The 15,778-nt window shown below is 27.8% G+C and overlaps 7 protein-coding genes across 7 annotated transcripts; all 7 read right to left on the bottom strand.

Moving 5' to 3' along the window:
- Window positions 1–1,220: 1,220 nt before the first annotated feature.
- On the bottom strand, window positions 1,221–1,662 carry LOC108561839 (flexible cuticle protein 12-like). The gene is made up of 3 exons (XM_017919920.1): window positions 1,654–1,662; window positions 1,475–1,596; window positions 1,221–1,416 (listed from the first exon to the last, which is right to left on the bottom strand). The coding sequence occupies exons 1-3, from the start codon at window positions 1,660–1,662 to the stop codon at window positions 1,221–1,223; spliced, it is 327 nt and encodes a 108-aa protein (XP_017775409.1).
- A 1,452-nt stretch (window positions 1,663–3,114) lies between these two features.
- LOC108561840 (flexible cuticle protein 12-like) lies at window positions 3,115–5,141 on the bottom strand. Its single transcript, XM_017919922.1, has 3 exons — window positions 5,130–5,141; window positions 4,951–5,072; window positions 3,115–3,313 (listed from the first exon to the last, which is right to left on the bottom strand). The coding sequence occupies exons 1-3, from the start codon at window positions 5,136–5,138 to the stop codon at window positions 3,118–3,120; spliced, it is 327 nt and encodes a 108-aa protein (XP_017775411.1). The 5' UTR covers window positions 5,139–5,141; the 3' UTR covers window positions 3,115–3,117.
- Window positions 5,142–6,691: 1,550 nt separating this feature from the next.
- LOC108561838 (flexible cuticle protein 12-like) lies at window positions 6,692–7,209 on the bottom strand. The gene is made up of 3 exons (XM_017919919.1): window positions 7,201–7,209; window positions 7,022–7,143; window positions 6,692–6,965 (listed from the first exon to the last, which is right to left on the bottom strand). The coding sequence occupies exons 1-3, from the start codon at window positions 7,207–7,209 to the stop codon at window positions 6,770–6,772; spliced, it is 327 nt and encodes a 108-aa protein (XP_017775408.1). The 3' UTR covers window positions 6,692–6,769.
- A 1,412-nt stretch (window positions 7,210–8,621) lies between these two features.
- LOC108561837 (flexible cuticle protein 12-like) lies at window positions 8,622–9,090 on the bottom strand. Its single transcript, XM_017919918.1, has 3 exons — window positions 9,082–9,090; window positions 8,902–9,023; window positions 8,622–8,846 (listed from the first exon to the last, which is right to left on the bottom strand). Exons 1-3 carry the CDS (start codon window positions 9,088–9,090, stop codon window positions 8,651–8,653), a joined length of 327 nt encoding a protein of 108 aa, XP_017775407.1. The 3' UTR covers window positions 8,622–8,650.
- Window positions 9,091–10,941: 1,851 nt separating this feature from the next.
- LOC108561835 (flexible cuticle protein 12-like) lies at window positions 10,942–11,408 on the bottom strand. The gene is made up of 3 exons (XM_017919917.1): window positions 11,395–11,408; window positions 11,201–11,322; window positions 10,942–11,137 (listed from the first exon to the last, which is right to left on the bottom strand). Exons 1-3 carry the CDS (start codon window positions 11,401–11,403, stop codon window positions 10,942–10,944), a joined length of 327 nt encoding a protein of 108 aa, XP_017775406.1. The 5' UTR covers window positions 11,404–11,408.
- A 911-nt stretch (window positions 11,409–12,319) lies between these two features.
- Window positions 12,320–12,706, bottom strand: LOC108561841 (flexible cuticle protein 12-like; the record flags this gene model as incomplete). Its single annotated transcript, XM_017919923.1, has 2 exons — window positions 12,320–12,515; window positions 12,576–12,706. Coding segments are annotated over 2 exons (327 nt in total), but the record flags the coding sequence as incomplete, so codon positions are not given.
- A 1,025-nt stretch (window positions 12,707–13,731) lies between these two features.
- LOC108561834 (larval cuticle protein 8-like) lies at window positions 13,732–14,172 on the bottom strand. Its single transcript, XM_017919916.1, has 3 exons — window positions 14,164–14,172; window positions 13,988–14,109; window positions 13,732–13,927 (listed from the first exon to the last, which is right to left on the bottom strand). The coding sequence occupies exons 1-3, from the start codon at window positions 14,170–14,172 to the stop codon at window positions 13,732–13,734; spliced, it is 327 nt and encodes a 108-aa protein (XP_017775405.1).
- Between the last annotated feature and the right edge of the window lie 1,606 nt (window positions 14,173–15,778).

Here is a 15,778-nt window from a genome sequence, read left to right as displayed (position 1 = left end):
GTATAAAAGCTGTGTCGTCTATACATTTGATCATAATCAGTTGAATCAACAGATCTACAACACAAACATGAAATTGGTGCGTTAAAAGTGTACATTAGTGATTGGAACAAAAATATTAGTAAAAAATGTTCACGGTTACAAAATATGAGTAACATTCTGATCTAAAGGTCGTATATTTCGAGAGATTCACTAATAGTTTCGTCTAAGAGTAACGATTGATGCGTTAATATTTAACACCGTTTAAATAAATTTATAATGTAGAATGATCACCTGAAAATTTTCTTAAAGTCAGTTATTTTTATTTTAATACTAATTTATACTAATCAAATAAATAAAGTTGTTGTTAATACGCGTCATATCAACAGATGTGAGCTTCCTCCTGGCGATACGCTTTCATCGGTTTCGGAGGTTCCTCTTCAAACCTATCTAAGGTAATAAAATCATTTGCGTTTGAGTAATTAGTGCAAAGTGCACTAGTTTGGAGGATGACTAGTGTACTTGGTGTACTAGTGTACGTATCCATCGTTTTAAAAATGTTCTCGTATTTAAAGTAATTGCAAGTAAAGAAATGTGTGTTAATATTTATGCAAAAATGCATTGTTTTTATAGTTGCACCTGATTTTATCTGATAATAAAATAAGGGTAGCGGCTAATGATGTTTTGTCATTATACAGGTCATTTTATATTTTTAAGAAATAAAACATATTTTTAGAATATATGATTAGAATTTAGAGCAATAAAGCTGGATGTACCTATAGAAAGGTACATCCAAAAAGTTTAACTTTATTAGCTTCAAATTTATTTGCGGAAATTAAAATTAAAGCGCTTGTAAAAAAATAAATTCAAGTAATATTTTGTTACTCTAATAAATAATAACAAAATGCCTATTGACTGCAAACTTTTCACCTATTAAAAACAGAATATTTCCTCCAATTATATTACTCAATATTCCCTTAAATTCAGTTACAACTCATATTTAGTTAATTAATTAAAAACTCTATTTTTATTCAATTTTGTAATAACATATACCATATTATTGATGTATCAATAATGAGAATAAATATTACAATACTAATAAATACGTTGTTTTAATTTATTGTATCATATTTTATGAGTATACGTGTATATGGGAATACAAATAAATAATCAGTCATATTTTGATAAATTAATTTAATTTAATCAGAGATTTTTCATTTTTTTACATAATTATTAACAAGTTTTTAATGATCATCTTTTGGGATGTGTTCGCCTTGTGGTTGGAAACCGTTCTCATCAGCTACATAGGTTACAGTGTAAGTTTGACCATCAGCACCAATGTAAGAGAATTGTCCACGGACGGCGATAGCTTCGTTTTCAGTTCCAGCGTTAATCACATATCCTTCTTCGGAAGCGGAGATTCCGTTGCTGGTTTCATAACTAAAAATATATTTGCACATTAATTCTAATCCAAATCCACAGAAATATTGTAAATTACGATTGTTTGAATCCTTCGACGCCAATGTTTTCCAATTCTTGTCTGACTACGTAAGCATCCTTCTCGTCCTTGTGTTGTGGAGCAGCCAAAGCTACAGCAACGAGAGCGGCGAAAGCAATGATCTGCAAATTATTTGATTATTGTTTATTCCAATCGCTAATGTACACTTGTTAACGCACCAATTTCATGTTTGTGTTGTAGATCTGTTGATTCAACTGATTATGATCAAATGTATAGACGACACAGCTTTTATACACAAATATGTTAGTAAAAAATGTTCACGGTTACAAAATATAATGTGAATTATTGGGATGGATGTAAAGGTCGTATATTTCGAGAGATTCACGAGATTTACTTTTACTAAGAGTTATGTGTAAGAAAACCGATTGACGCTTTAATATTTTTTTACTCTATTTAAACAAATTTCTGTATTAATTTATATTATATAACAAATTTTATTTAACTTATTATTATTATTTATAACTTATGTTATTATCAATGTGTTATAATAAGAAATACAAAAAAATGAAATAAAAATAATCTGCGTTTGAGGAATCAGCACGTGCGAGTAGCATTTAAGCATACTCTAAACTTGTGTACTTTGCGAACGTATTCATCGTTTCGGTCATCTTCTCGTATCTAAACTAATTGCAACTAAATAAATGTACTTTAACTCGTATAGGCTTTCAATATTGAACTGAATATATGTACAGAAATGTACTATATTTATAGTACGTCTTGAATTTTACCTGCTAATTAAAAAATGGTAGAGTCCTCATACATTTCAGAAATGAAACATAGTTTAGAAAATAGAGCATTGGTTTTGTTGTAGCTCAATACTAAGAGTGTAATAAAGCGATTCTGGTAAATGGTAGAAGTTTTGCTTTATTGTAGACACAGTCGCTAAATAAATTGGAACTTTAGAAATAATTTCAAAACTTTAAATTAAAATGTATATTAACATGTACTTATTATTAAAATATAACTTTAAGTAACACAGTACATAATGTAAGATTTTGGTTTTTATGTTTTTAATTATTGAACTTTAGTTAAAAATGAAAAACTGATCTAAATATGAATAACAAACAACATTTATTATACAAATAGAAAGAGATATAAGTCATATAAATATTATTATTATAATAATTTTCTTACTTCATTTGCAATATTTTTTTTGTATAATGTACTATATCATTGTTTCTAATTGACACTAGTGATTTATTTTATTCAGATATTGCAGTATTTTTATGTACGTTTCGGTATTTTTTATTAATATAAAATTCTACCTTTAATGAAAAATGTATGTATATTATTGAAGTCCTGCGACAATTACTTTGGAAAAGATTTATATCTTAATTTTTTTGAAGATTCATCTCACATTTGTGAATACAGACATCAGAATATCATAATGGATTTATAATAAATAATATATAAATTGAAATTATAAAATATTTAATTGTCAGTTGAAGGCTATTATCATCACATTTTTGTAATAAAATTTAATATTCTGATTTTGGGATGTGTTCGTCTGATGGTTGTTGTGGAATATATAAAAATTCAAATAAATAATAAGTAATATATTGATAAATTAATTTAATTTAATCAAAGATTTTCCATTTTTTTACATAATTGTTGGCAAGAGTTTAGTGGTCAGCTTTTGGAATGTGTTCTCCTTGTGGTTGGAAACCGTTCTCATCAGCTACATAGGTAACAGTGTAAGTTTGACCATCAGCACCAACGTAAGAGAATTGTCCACGAACGGCAATAGCTTCGTTTTCAGTACCAGCGTTGATTACATGTCCTTCTTCGGAAGCGGAGATTCCGTTGCTGGTCTCATAACTAAAAACATATTTGCACATTAGTTATAATTAAAATCCACAAAACTATTTGTAAACTACGATTGTTTGAATCCTTCGACGCCGATGTTTTCCAACTCTTGTCTAACTACGTAAGCATCCTTATCGTCCTTGTGTTGTGGAGCAGCCAAAGCTACAGCAACGAGAGCGGCAAAAGCAATGATCTGCAAATGATTTGATTATTGTTTATTCCAATCACTAATGTACACTTGTTAACGCACCAATTTCATGTTTGTGTTGTAGATCTGTTGATTCAACTGATTATGATCAAATGTATCGACGAAACAGCTTTTATACACGAATTTATTAGTAAAAAATGATTACAAAATATAATGAGAATCATTCTGATGCAAAGGTCGTATATTTTGAGAGATTCACTTTTACTACAGCGTTATGTCTAAGAATAACGATTGATGCTTCAATTAAATATATTTATTATTTAATTATACACCATCATCAATCCCAGTTCATTTAATATTTCACAAAAAAATATATATTACATATATATTACAGATTGAGAGCAATAAATGGAAAATTTATATTTTATTTCAAATACATTCGCTTATTATATTACTGTCTAGTATTAAATACAGGATATACAAAAAAAATAACAAAATATGGAAATTTAACATTTAATTCTGATTAATATTTTACTTTAATTAAAAAAACATTTATCGCGTAATATATTTTGTAAGAAGAAGTTATTGAAAAACGCTTTGGTTCAAATATTAGTACTACAAGGGTTGTAATTGTTCTTTAGATTAAAGTGAAATTATTCTTGCAGTAATACATATTTTCGTCAATTTTTTTAATTTAACTGTTAATAACTGTATGGTTTGTTACAGCAAGAAATTTAACTTTAAAAATAATAACATATTATGAATGTAATTATTATTGGTACTTTATTTGGTATTGTTATTATAGTTTTTTTTAAATTCCACAAACATGTTTTTTGAGTTGAGCAACATGATTTAAAGTACGAAATATTGAAGGAAAAAATTATTGATTAACTAACTCAAAAGGATCTGATTAATTTACAAACAATATTACTCTCTGAGAATTACCAATAAATCATTTAAAATTGATTAGCAAAATTGTACTTTATAAGTGTTACATAAATAAAACATTAATTAAGTCTGATTATTAAATGTTGTTCATTATATCTTGAGTGAAAATTATAATTCATTTTTATTTCACTATATAAAATAGGTTTTTTTAACATTACATTCAAATAATATAATGTATCGAGATGTATGTATTTTATAGAATATATAGGAATGCAAATAAATATTAAGTAATATGTTGTTAAATTAATTTAATTTAATCAGAGATTTTTCATTTTTTTTACATAATTATTAACAAGTCTTTAATGATCATCTTTTGGGATATGTTCGCCTTGTGGTTGGAAACCGTTCTCATCAGCTACATAGGTTACAGTGTAAGTTTGGCCATCAGCACCAATGTAAGAGAATTGTCCACGGACGGCGATGGCTTCGTTTTCAGTTCCGGCGTTGATCACATGTCCTTCTTCGGAAGCGGCAATTCCGTTGCTGGTTTCATAACTAAAAATATATTTGTACTTTAATTTTAATCCAAAACCACAAGAATATTGTAAACTACGATTGTTTGAATCCTTCGACGCCAATGTTTTCCAACTCTTGTCTAACTACGTAAGCATCCTTCTCGTCCTTGTGTTGTGGAGCAGCCAAAGCTACAGCAACGAGAGCGGCGAAAGCAATGATCTGCAAATTATTTGATTATTGTTTATTCCAATCATTAATGTACACTTTTTAACGCACCAATTTCATGTTTGTATTGTAGATCTGTTGATTCAACTGATTATGATCAAATGTAGAGACGACACAGCTTTTATATACAAAATTATTGGTAAAAAAGTAACGGTTGCAAAATATAATGAGAATCACTCTAATGTAAAGGTCGTATATTTCGAGAGATTCACTTTTACTAATAGTTATGTGTAAGAATGACGGTTAATACTTCAACTTTTTACACTATTTAAACAAAATTATTACATATTTATAATTATTACCTGCCTCTATTTTGTATCAGAAAACAACTGTATAATGTATAGACATAATTATGTGAATCTGTGTGTAAATCTTTAGTTAATTGAAAAATTGCATTTATTAAGTAATGTAATGAATTGATGGGATATAATGATTTATTTATAATTTAGTAACATTACAGTAACTCATATTAATTTATACTCATACTATAGCAGATACTATTGCATTTCGTGGTTTGAACGGTTTCGGAAGTTCTGGTTGTAATAGTTCCATCTGTTTCTCGTGTTCTGGTTGTATTTCAATACTTTTGGAAGTTCCTCTTCAAATCAATACAAGTTAATATGCAATATTTTGTGTAATGCGACTTAGAAATAAAGATTTTGGTACTGTTTCTATTGCTATTAGTTACTACAAATGAAGTATATTGAAGCTTTAGAATTAGTTCTAATAATAGTATATTAAAATACTAAAATATATTAGATATAACAATCCACAACATAATTTCGAGATAATTATTTTGCATAATTCTAGTAAATTTTTTCCTCAATTATATTAGTGCAATAAATTTAATTATTTGCATAATATTGCGGAAATTCTCTATTATATGATTAATAAAAATGCTGAAATAATGTTAAAACTAATACTAATAATTAGTTTAAATAATATTTTAATAAATTGGGTTGCAAATGTGCAAAATAAAATGCATTGTAGACTTTGATACTTTTCTATTATTGGAAAGCTAAAATCTTTATAAATTCTTAAAGGAAGGAATGTTTAACTTACGTGAAAGATGAAGAAGTATAATTGTTATTAATTTAACTATCAATATAATATTTAAACGAAAATATTTAAACAGTTGTAACTGTAAGTCCAGAGAGCCTATTTTGGCATCGATGAAGCAATTTATGAAGAAGTTTTTTATTATTCAATTATATTACTTTTTCTTAAGAACTGGTATTATTCTACTAGTAATGGAAGAAAATATGTATTATTATATAAATAAATAATTAATAAAGTGATTCTAACTTAATTTTTGTAAAATGAGAAAGTTGATGATATTAGTAGTTTATTATCGAAAATTTGTATTGTTATATTTGATACCATTTTTATTTTAAAAATATTTATATGAAGTAATAGTAAAATATAATGTAGTTTATTGTCGTCACAGAAATACTTTACTTATTCATAATATCTTGATTGCTTAAATGTTGCATCCAGGTTACTTGATCATATAATTTATTGACAATGTCAAATTTGATTGATGTGTCACCATCAAAACAGTCATTTAATATGGATGCAACAAAGGGTTTGGAATTAGAGTAGTAAAATTACAATTTAAAACAATAAAATAATTTAATTTTCATCAAATAATTTTAAAATCAGTCGAGTGCTATTTTCATCATATTTCTTGATTAGTATTCTGGTTGTGGGATATGGGCACCTTGTGGTTGGAAACCGTTCTCATCAGCTACATAGGTTACAGTGTAAGTGACACCATCAGCTCCGATGTAAGAGAATTGTCCACGGACGGCGATAGCTTCATTTTCAGTTCCGGCATTGATGACCTGTCCTTGTTCGGAAGCAGAGATTCCGTTGCTGGTCTCATAACTGAAGAAAATTTATATGAAAACCTATTGAAATGCACGCGTTTATAATAGACTTACGCATGTTGGTATCCATCGACGCCAATGTTGTCCAATTCCTGCTTGACTACGTAAGCATCCTTCTCGTCCTTGTGTTGAGGAGCAGCCAAAGCTACGGCAACGAGAGCGGCGAAAGCGATGATCTGCAAATTACGCAATTAGTAAACGTCTCTTGTATCTGTTGAAAGTATTTAACACACCAATTTCATGTTGTCGGTTTGTTGATTCAACTAACTGTGACGAGTATTTTACACGGTTCACCTTTTATACTTGTAGATGTTTCTTAAAAAAGTAATAATAATACACCAACACAGAAAATGTTGCAAAATTTTTGATGACCTTCGATCACTTTTACCAAAATTTTAGAATCATCTTCGATATACGCTATTAAATTAGGAATTTCATTTTTTTGCATTTATTTGTCGCAAATATTTAATTTAATATATTGACATTTATTATTCATAGACTAATACATTTTATGTATCAGATTTATACGAATAAAAAATCATTATATTTTTGTGAAAATTAACACCGAAATTACTACAATCATTCAAAAAATTTAAAAGAAATTTAAAATAATATATTAAGAAAAAAATAAGAAAAAATATCTGTATTTTCTCTCAAATTAGCCTAAATAGAGAAATAAATATTTACAAACTTGTTTAACATGCATTTTATCCCACAAATTAATTACAGTTTTTTAAACAAATATAGAAAAAATTAAAAAAAAAATATTAAAATATATATCGATTGAATTGTGTTCTTGAATAAACAGTTCGAAGATACTTTACTCATTAACAATCAATTTGAATATATGATTTTTAATATCATTCTGTAATACATACATTATATCAGTAATTGTATGGTCATTATCCAAACTTATATATCTCTATTATATTAACCCAAGTATTACTTTCTCTGGTATAGATAGATTGAATTAATCTAATCTTATATAATTAAAACTAATTAATAGCTAAAAAAATCTGTTCTATTTTATTGATAATATTTTTGCTAATTGCATTTTTCAGAATAAGTTTTTGAGAAAAGTGAACACAAATTAATCATCACCTATAAAATGATCATCAAAATTAAATGAAGAAACTGTTATTTTTTGGTCCACTTATTAAGTTGCATCTCAATTCTATCTAATTAATTTGATAATTTAGAAAATGTACATTTTTAATACATATAATGTTGTTCAATATATTTTTTTGTATAGAATAAAATTCAGTTATTTCTTAATAAAATCTGTATATCGACTTGTGTCGTGGCTGACCAATTTATTATCATCTATTATATAACCAATATGTATATAACCATGTATGTATATTTGTAAAGTCTACCACTTTCCTCTTAATTATTACAAATAATATTTCACGTATCCATCAAATATAAAAACGGGTACTTGTACGTGATTATTTAGAATAACTTGTGGAATATTCCGAAGGACGGTTACACTTCTGCCCCTAAATATTTGGGTAGGATCATAACTATGAGATAATCCACATTGGACACTGTGGATTATCTTAATCCCGGGACACGACAATTGAAAACAATAAAAAGACTATATATATTTCAAAATAATTTAATATTCTTTAAAGAATTTTAAAATCAGTCACATTTTATTTACATTATATTTGTTAAAATCGTTTAATGATCATCTTTTGGGATATGAGCTCCTTGTGGTTGGAAACCGTTCTCATCAGCTACATAGGTAACAGTGTAAGTGACACCATCAGCACCGACGTAAGAGAATTGTCCACGGACGGCGATGGCTTCGTTTTCAGTTCCAGCGTTGATGACTTGTCCTTGTTCGGAAGCGGAGATTCCGTTGCTGGTCTCATAACTAAAGCAAATGCATATCAACACCAATTCAAATTCACGCATTTATGTTGACTTACGCATGTTGGTAACCATCGACGCCGATGTTGTCCAATTCTTGCCTCACGACGTAAGCGTCCTTATCCTCTTTGTGTTGTGGAGCAGCCAAAGCTACGGCAACGAGAGCGGCGAAGGCGATGATCTGCAAATTACACAATTAATGCATGTCGTCATCGCTTCTTTCGCACCATCCAACTTACCAGTTTCATTTTCGTGCTGCTGGTTTGGCGATTCAACGAATTATGTCAAATCGTAAAATTCGAACGTCTTTTATACGTGGATTTTTTCGTAAGCAATAAAAAAAACAAAGCCGCACACATCATCATTACAAAAGAAGAGTTTTCGTGACCTTTTCTTCTTCTAGGATTGCCCAAGTTTTATTTAAATTTTATGATCGTCTTTCAATATTATTAATTAGAATAATGGATTATTCACTAAAATAACATTTATTATTTTCATAAATTCATTTACTTATTAAATAGATCATATTTATTAATTTTGACAAAATTCCTTCGGTCGTTTCACATAAATTACGGAAATATATATAATAATTATCAAATTTTGGTATTCATATTAATATCAAAATAAGAAAAAATAAAAATTCATACAAAAATAATGAAAAAAAAAATGATGAACTGCTACAAAGAATACCAAAACATCGAGTTGATTCTCAATTTAAAATAAAACTGTGAGTAAAAACTTCTAATTTGTACATTTATTTAAAATCAGGTGATGTTCAACAAATAATAATACAACATATTAATTTTAATTATAATATTTACATGATTTATTTTTTTTAAATCTTAGATTATCTGCATCCTTGTTTCTCAACTTATCTGCACTGCTTACTACATGGTATTTCGAATACTCATCATCATCCTGGTCGTTTTCATCTGATACTCTTGCGAGATCTTGGAGATCTCGTTATCATTCGGAAGAGATAATTCTATTTTGCTCAAATACTCATCCTCAAACGGAACTCTTCTCGTGCTTTCAACTTTACGTTTCGGTGATGCGTCTGGAGCTGATGAACATCTCTTTATGTACGGTGGCGTGTCTTTAGGTGTATCAGTCGTCTTGATCTTTGGTTTCTGATCTAGACATTAGTTTTCGTTGGAAGTATTGTTATCTCCAAATAGAAATCTTCCCCGGTGAGTGGATCAAAATACCAACAACAATCTTCTTGATTATCCTGGGAATCCTGGGATTATCCCATGATTTTATAAAAACTAAGATATATATTTATAATAACTACCACTACCAAAATTCTACGGAAATTACCTATCAAGTAAACATTTATTGGGGTGCAATGAAATATACTACAATTTTCACATTTACCTGTGATATTAAAGGATTCTAGGGATACCCAATTAAAAATAAATACATTTTAAGTGAATTATAATGAAAAATAAAGAATTAGTAAACTTATTAGTTTTTACAACTGTATTACTTATTAATTGCTTACTTCAGGAAATTATATTTTTTTTTTAGTATATTAATAAATATTAGGTTAAAATAATTGATATTAATAGACCGTGAATATTGTAAATGTAATATATTGCAATTAATTACGATTTCCTTAAAATTACATCTGCAAAATTATCTTTGAGATCCTTCATGTTTACACATTGGATTTTATTGTTAGTATAAAAAAATACTAATATTTTATTTTCATTGATGTAGTTACCAATTTTTTTTATTTTTTAATATTTTTGTATGAACCAAAAAATAGAAGTTCTTCTAGAGCAGAAGTCGGCAAATTTGTGTGAATTACCACAAATGTGATAAAAATTAAATTATTAAGACGTTTACCAAATAAAAGGTATTTGTTTATATTTATAAGTATATTGTCTGTGTGAATAGATTTGATAAACCTATATAATTCAATTAATTTATTATTTTCTCCTTTTCAAATCCAGGGGAAAAGTTGCAAATTATTTTCAAACTTGTGTTATGATTGTTTAAAGTATTTAACTTTAAACTAATTGAATGAAAGTAAAACAAATAACTCTACTAAAAATAATTTAATTTATTCTAATTTTTGTATCAAAGTTAACGCTTTAGTGATCATCTTTTGGGATGTGAGCGCCTTGTGGTTGGAAACCGTTCTCATCGGCAATATAGGTTACAGTGTAGGTGACACCATCTGGTCCTACGTAGGAGAATTGTCCACGGACGGCGATGGATTCGTTTTCTTGGCCAGCGTTGATGACTTGTCCTTGTTCAGAGGCAGAGATTCCGTTGCTGGTTTCATAACTAACCAAAAACAAGAGTAATTTAGACAATTTCATCAAAAATTTGATTTGAAAATAATCTTACGCTTGTTGGTATCCATCGACGCCGATGTTATCTAATTCTTGCCTCACGACGTAAGCATCCTTATCGTTCTGGTATTGTGGGGCAGCCAAAGCTACGGCAACGAGAGCGGCGAAAGCTAAAATCTGCAAATTAAATATTAAACACTGTTAATATCAAGAACGCAGAAACACTATTTCTCTTTGTTGGAGACGTACCAATTTCATTGTTGCGGTTGTTGTTCGTTGTGGTTTTCAACTGAATATGCTGGACATCTGAGACGAATCATCTTTTATACTCGAAATTCCATATAGAACTCACGTATACACTCCCAAAACAATGTTGCGAAATAAGATTTATCGCGACCTTTACTGGTTGATTCACTTCTACTTAAATTCAGTTTGAATTTTAACAATATGGTTTTCAAATACATTGTTTACATTTGTTTTACATAATTATAAATTTATATTAATATATACTTTTCACTTTAATTGTTAATTCCATATACAACTAAATAATATAATAATAAACAATAAATAATAAATATTACTATTATTTTTGTCTTATTATTTAATAATAAATCTCAACTTATTAAATATTATTTCTTCATATCATTAAATGAAATTAATTAAATCCTATTATTGTTTTATATCTTAGCAGAAATTGACAATAATAACGATATTAACTTTAAAATATTTCAACTATGTTCTTTATTTTAACTACTGCTGATTGTCAATTAAAAATTATATAATATTGAAACATATAATATTATGTTTAAATATGAATAAATATGATATACTTTATTATACTAATACCATTAACTCCTTAGATTTTTCATTAAGTATACTTAAATATTATTCAATTAAGAAAAAGTACCAGCCAAAAAAGAACAAAATTCAAACAAGCGAATGTTATAAATATTAAGATAAAAATAATAAGTTTTTATTCTACATGTTAAATGTTAACCATTATTTAATGACAAATGCCATTGCCAAAACTCGTGTCAAAGTAAACTATAAAAAAATAATAAAATGTGAAGTATTTGAAGTATAATAATGGGAAATACAAAACTACAATTATTATGATGAAATAAATAAATTTAATATATAATTTTATACACAATATACATAATCAATTCGATATTTAATGTTCAGCTTGTGGGATGTGAGCTCCTTGTGGTTGGAAACCATTCTCGTCAGCTACATAGGTAACAGTGTAGGTTTGGCCATCATCTCCAACGTATTTGTATTCACCCTTGACGGCAATAGATTCGTTTTCTTGGCCGGCGTTGATAACTTGTCCTTGCTCAGAGGCGGAAATTCCGTTGCTGGTCTCATAACTAAAACAATTTAAATGGTATAAACTACTGAACTATATCAATAATCGATGATAATCTTACGTTTGTTTGTAACCATCAACACCAATGTTATCCACTTCCTGCCTGACTACATAAGCATCCTTCTCTTCTTTGTATTGTGGAGCAGCCAAAGCTACGGCAACGAGAGCGGCGAAAGCGAAGATCTGAAATGTTCGCAATTAATAATAATCAATAAATTTTATCCTTCCAAAACATACGAATTTCATTGTTGCGTTGTGCTGGTTCTGCTGTCTGAACTAACTATGCCAATAGATTCAATAGACTCTTATTATATAGTATCATTTTGTTGTTAAAAAATGGAAGCTAGTCTACGCAAAAAACAGTTTATTGCAAAATTGGTGGCCTTTAGCGACACTTTTACTAAAATATCTTACATTGAATATTAATTTGAATTGATACATTGATTTATTTTTAATGTTATCTATTGTAACCAAGACATTTTTTCATTTTTAATTCTAAAAATGTGGGTTTTAAATACATTGGTAACATTTGTTTTGTATACCATATTACTATCAATATACACATTTTATATTAACATTTACAATTATTTAAGAAAATGAATGCAAGCTATATAATTATATAAATTAATTTATATTAATAATTATTCATTATTTTTGCACATCGTTCGTTTATTTAATATTGGTATTGTTTTATATTTGAACATTTCTATATGAACAAAATAATTATATTGAGTTTTTAATTAGACGTATAACATTACATACATTTTTGCTTTATTTATAATTAACTAGGATTGAATTGCTTCGAAATACTTTGAAAAATTGGAGTAGTCAATAGTTCTAAAGTTTTGGTAACTGTTTGCAATGTATAACATACAATTTTGAAATACGTATTTTCTCTTGCAATTATGTTAAAATAAATAATATTCTCTTTATTCTAAAATCAGTGGCTTCAGGATTCATATTTTCGTTTGAGTATACTTAAATATTATTCAAAGAAGGAAAAAGAAGAACATTTTCTAAATTTAAAAAACAACTCGAAGAGAGAATGTCCTAAAAATAAATATTAAAAGAATAATCTTCAACTTTAGATTTTACATAGTTTATTAAAACATACTATTTGAGGTATAATAATGGAAATGCAAAACTACAATTATTGTGATGAAATAAATAAATTTAATATATAATTTTATACATAATATACATAATCAATTCGATATTTAATGTTCAGCTTGTGGGATGTGAGCTCCTTGTGGTTGGAAACCATTCTCATCAGCTACATATGTAACAGTGTAGGTTTGGCCATCATCTCCAACGTATTTGTATTCACCCTTTACGGCAATAGATTCGTTTTCTTGGCCGGCGTTGATAACTTGTCCTTGCTCAGAGGCGGAGATTCCGTTGCTGGTCTCATAACTAAAACAATTTAAATGGTATAAACTACTGAACTAAATCAATAATCGATGATAATCTTACGTTTGTTTGTAACCATCAACACCAATGTTATCCACTTCCTGCCTGACTACATAAGCATCCTTTTCTTCCTTGTATTGTGGACCAGCCAAAGCTACGGCAACGAGAGCGGCGAAAGCAAAGATCTGAAATGTTACCAATTAATAATAATCACTAAATTAAATCCTTCTCAAACATACGAATTTCATTGTTGAGTTGTGCTGGTTCTGCTGTTAGAAGAAACTATGCCAATCGATTTAACAAATGCTTCTTATATAGTATCAGTTTGTAGTCAAAAATGGAAGCTGGTCAACTCAAAAAACAGTTTGTTACAAAATTGGTGGCCTTTAGCGATACTTTTACTAAACTATATTACATTAGATAATAAAATGATTTGATTGATTAATTCATTTTTAATGTAATGACGACATTTCTTCAATTTTAATTTTAATATAAAGTTTATAATGTTACCATTAATGAAATATATAAATTACATTAATTGTTAATTACACATACAATTAAAATAAATAACAGGAATGTAAATTATATAATTATTTACAATTATATTAATAATTATGAATTATTTCTTCACATTGTTAGATAATTAAATTTATTCTAGTAATGTTTTATATTTTAAGAAATGAATATGTATAAAATAATTATATGAGATAATTAAATAGTGATTTGGATATACTGAATAGACAGTAAAATATAATATTAGTTTTTGCTTAATTTTTAATTATCTAGAATAGAATTGCTTTTCAAATACTCTCAATAATTTCAATATTAAATAATTGTTATAGTTATTTCAACTACCTTCGATTATTCTCAAAATATATCAAAATTAGAGCAGTCACTAGTTCTAAATTTTTGATAACTGTTTTTAATGTATTACATATAATTTTGAAATACATATTTCATTTAGGAATTATGTTAATATATGGTAAAATATATAATATTCTCATTATTCTGAAGTTAATGCTTCAGGATTCATATGATTTTTTTCAATATAGGAAAAAGCAACAGAACATTTGTTAAATTCATAATGAAAGAAGACAATGTTCTAATAATGAATGAATAAGCTTATATTAGATTTCACATAGTTTAATAAAAATTTATTCATAAATAATAAAATGTGAAGTATTTGAGGATAATAATGGAAATACAAAACTACAATTATTATGATGAAATAAATAAGTTTAATATATAATTTTATACAAATATACATAATCAATTCGATATTTAATGTTCAGCTTGTGGGATGTGAGCTCCTTGTGGTTGGAAACCATTCTCTCAGCTACATAGGTAACAGTGTAGGTTTGCCATCATCTCCAAGTATTTGTATTCACCCTTAACGGCAATAGATTCGTTTTCTTGGCCGGCGTTGATAACTTGTCCTTGCTCAGAGGCGGAGATTCCGTTGCTGGTCTCATAACTAAAACAATTTAAATGGTATAAACTACTGAACTAAATCAATAATCGATGATAATCTTACGTTTGTTTGTAACCATCAACACCAATGTTATCCACTTCCTGTCTGACTACATAAGCATCCTTCTCTTCCTTGTATTGTGGAGCAGCCAAAGCTACGGCAACGAGAGCGGCGAAAGCAATGATCTGTAATGTTAACAATTAATAATAATCACTAAATTAAATCCTTCTCAAACATACGAATTTCATTGTTGAGTTGTGCTGGTTCTGCTGTCAGAAGAAACTATGCCAATCGATTTAACAAATGCTTCTTATATAGTATCATTTTGTAGTCAAAAATGGAAGCTGGTCAACTCAAAAAACAGTTTGTTACAAAATTGGTGG

Source organism: Nicrophorus vespilloides, unplaced genomic scaffold (genome assembly GCF_001412225.1).
Source record: "Nicrophorus vespilloides isolate i.1.1-1 unplaced genomic scaffold, Nicve_v1.0, whole genome shotgun sequence".
NCBI lineage: Eukaryota > Metazoa > Arthropoda > Insecta > Coleoptera > Silphidae > Nicrophorus > Nicrophorus vespilloides.
The sequence above is the reverse complement of the archived record's forward strand: the minus strand, read 5'-3'. Positions and strand labels throughout refer to the sequence as shown.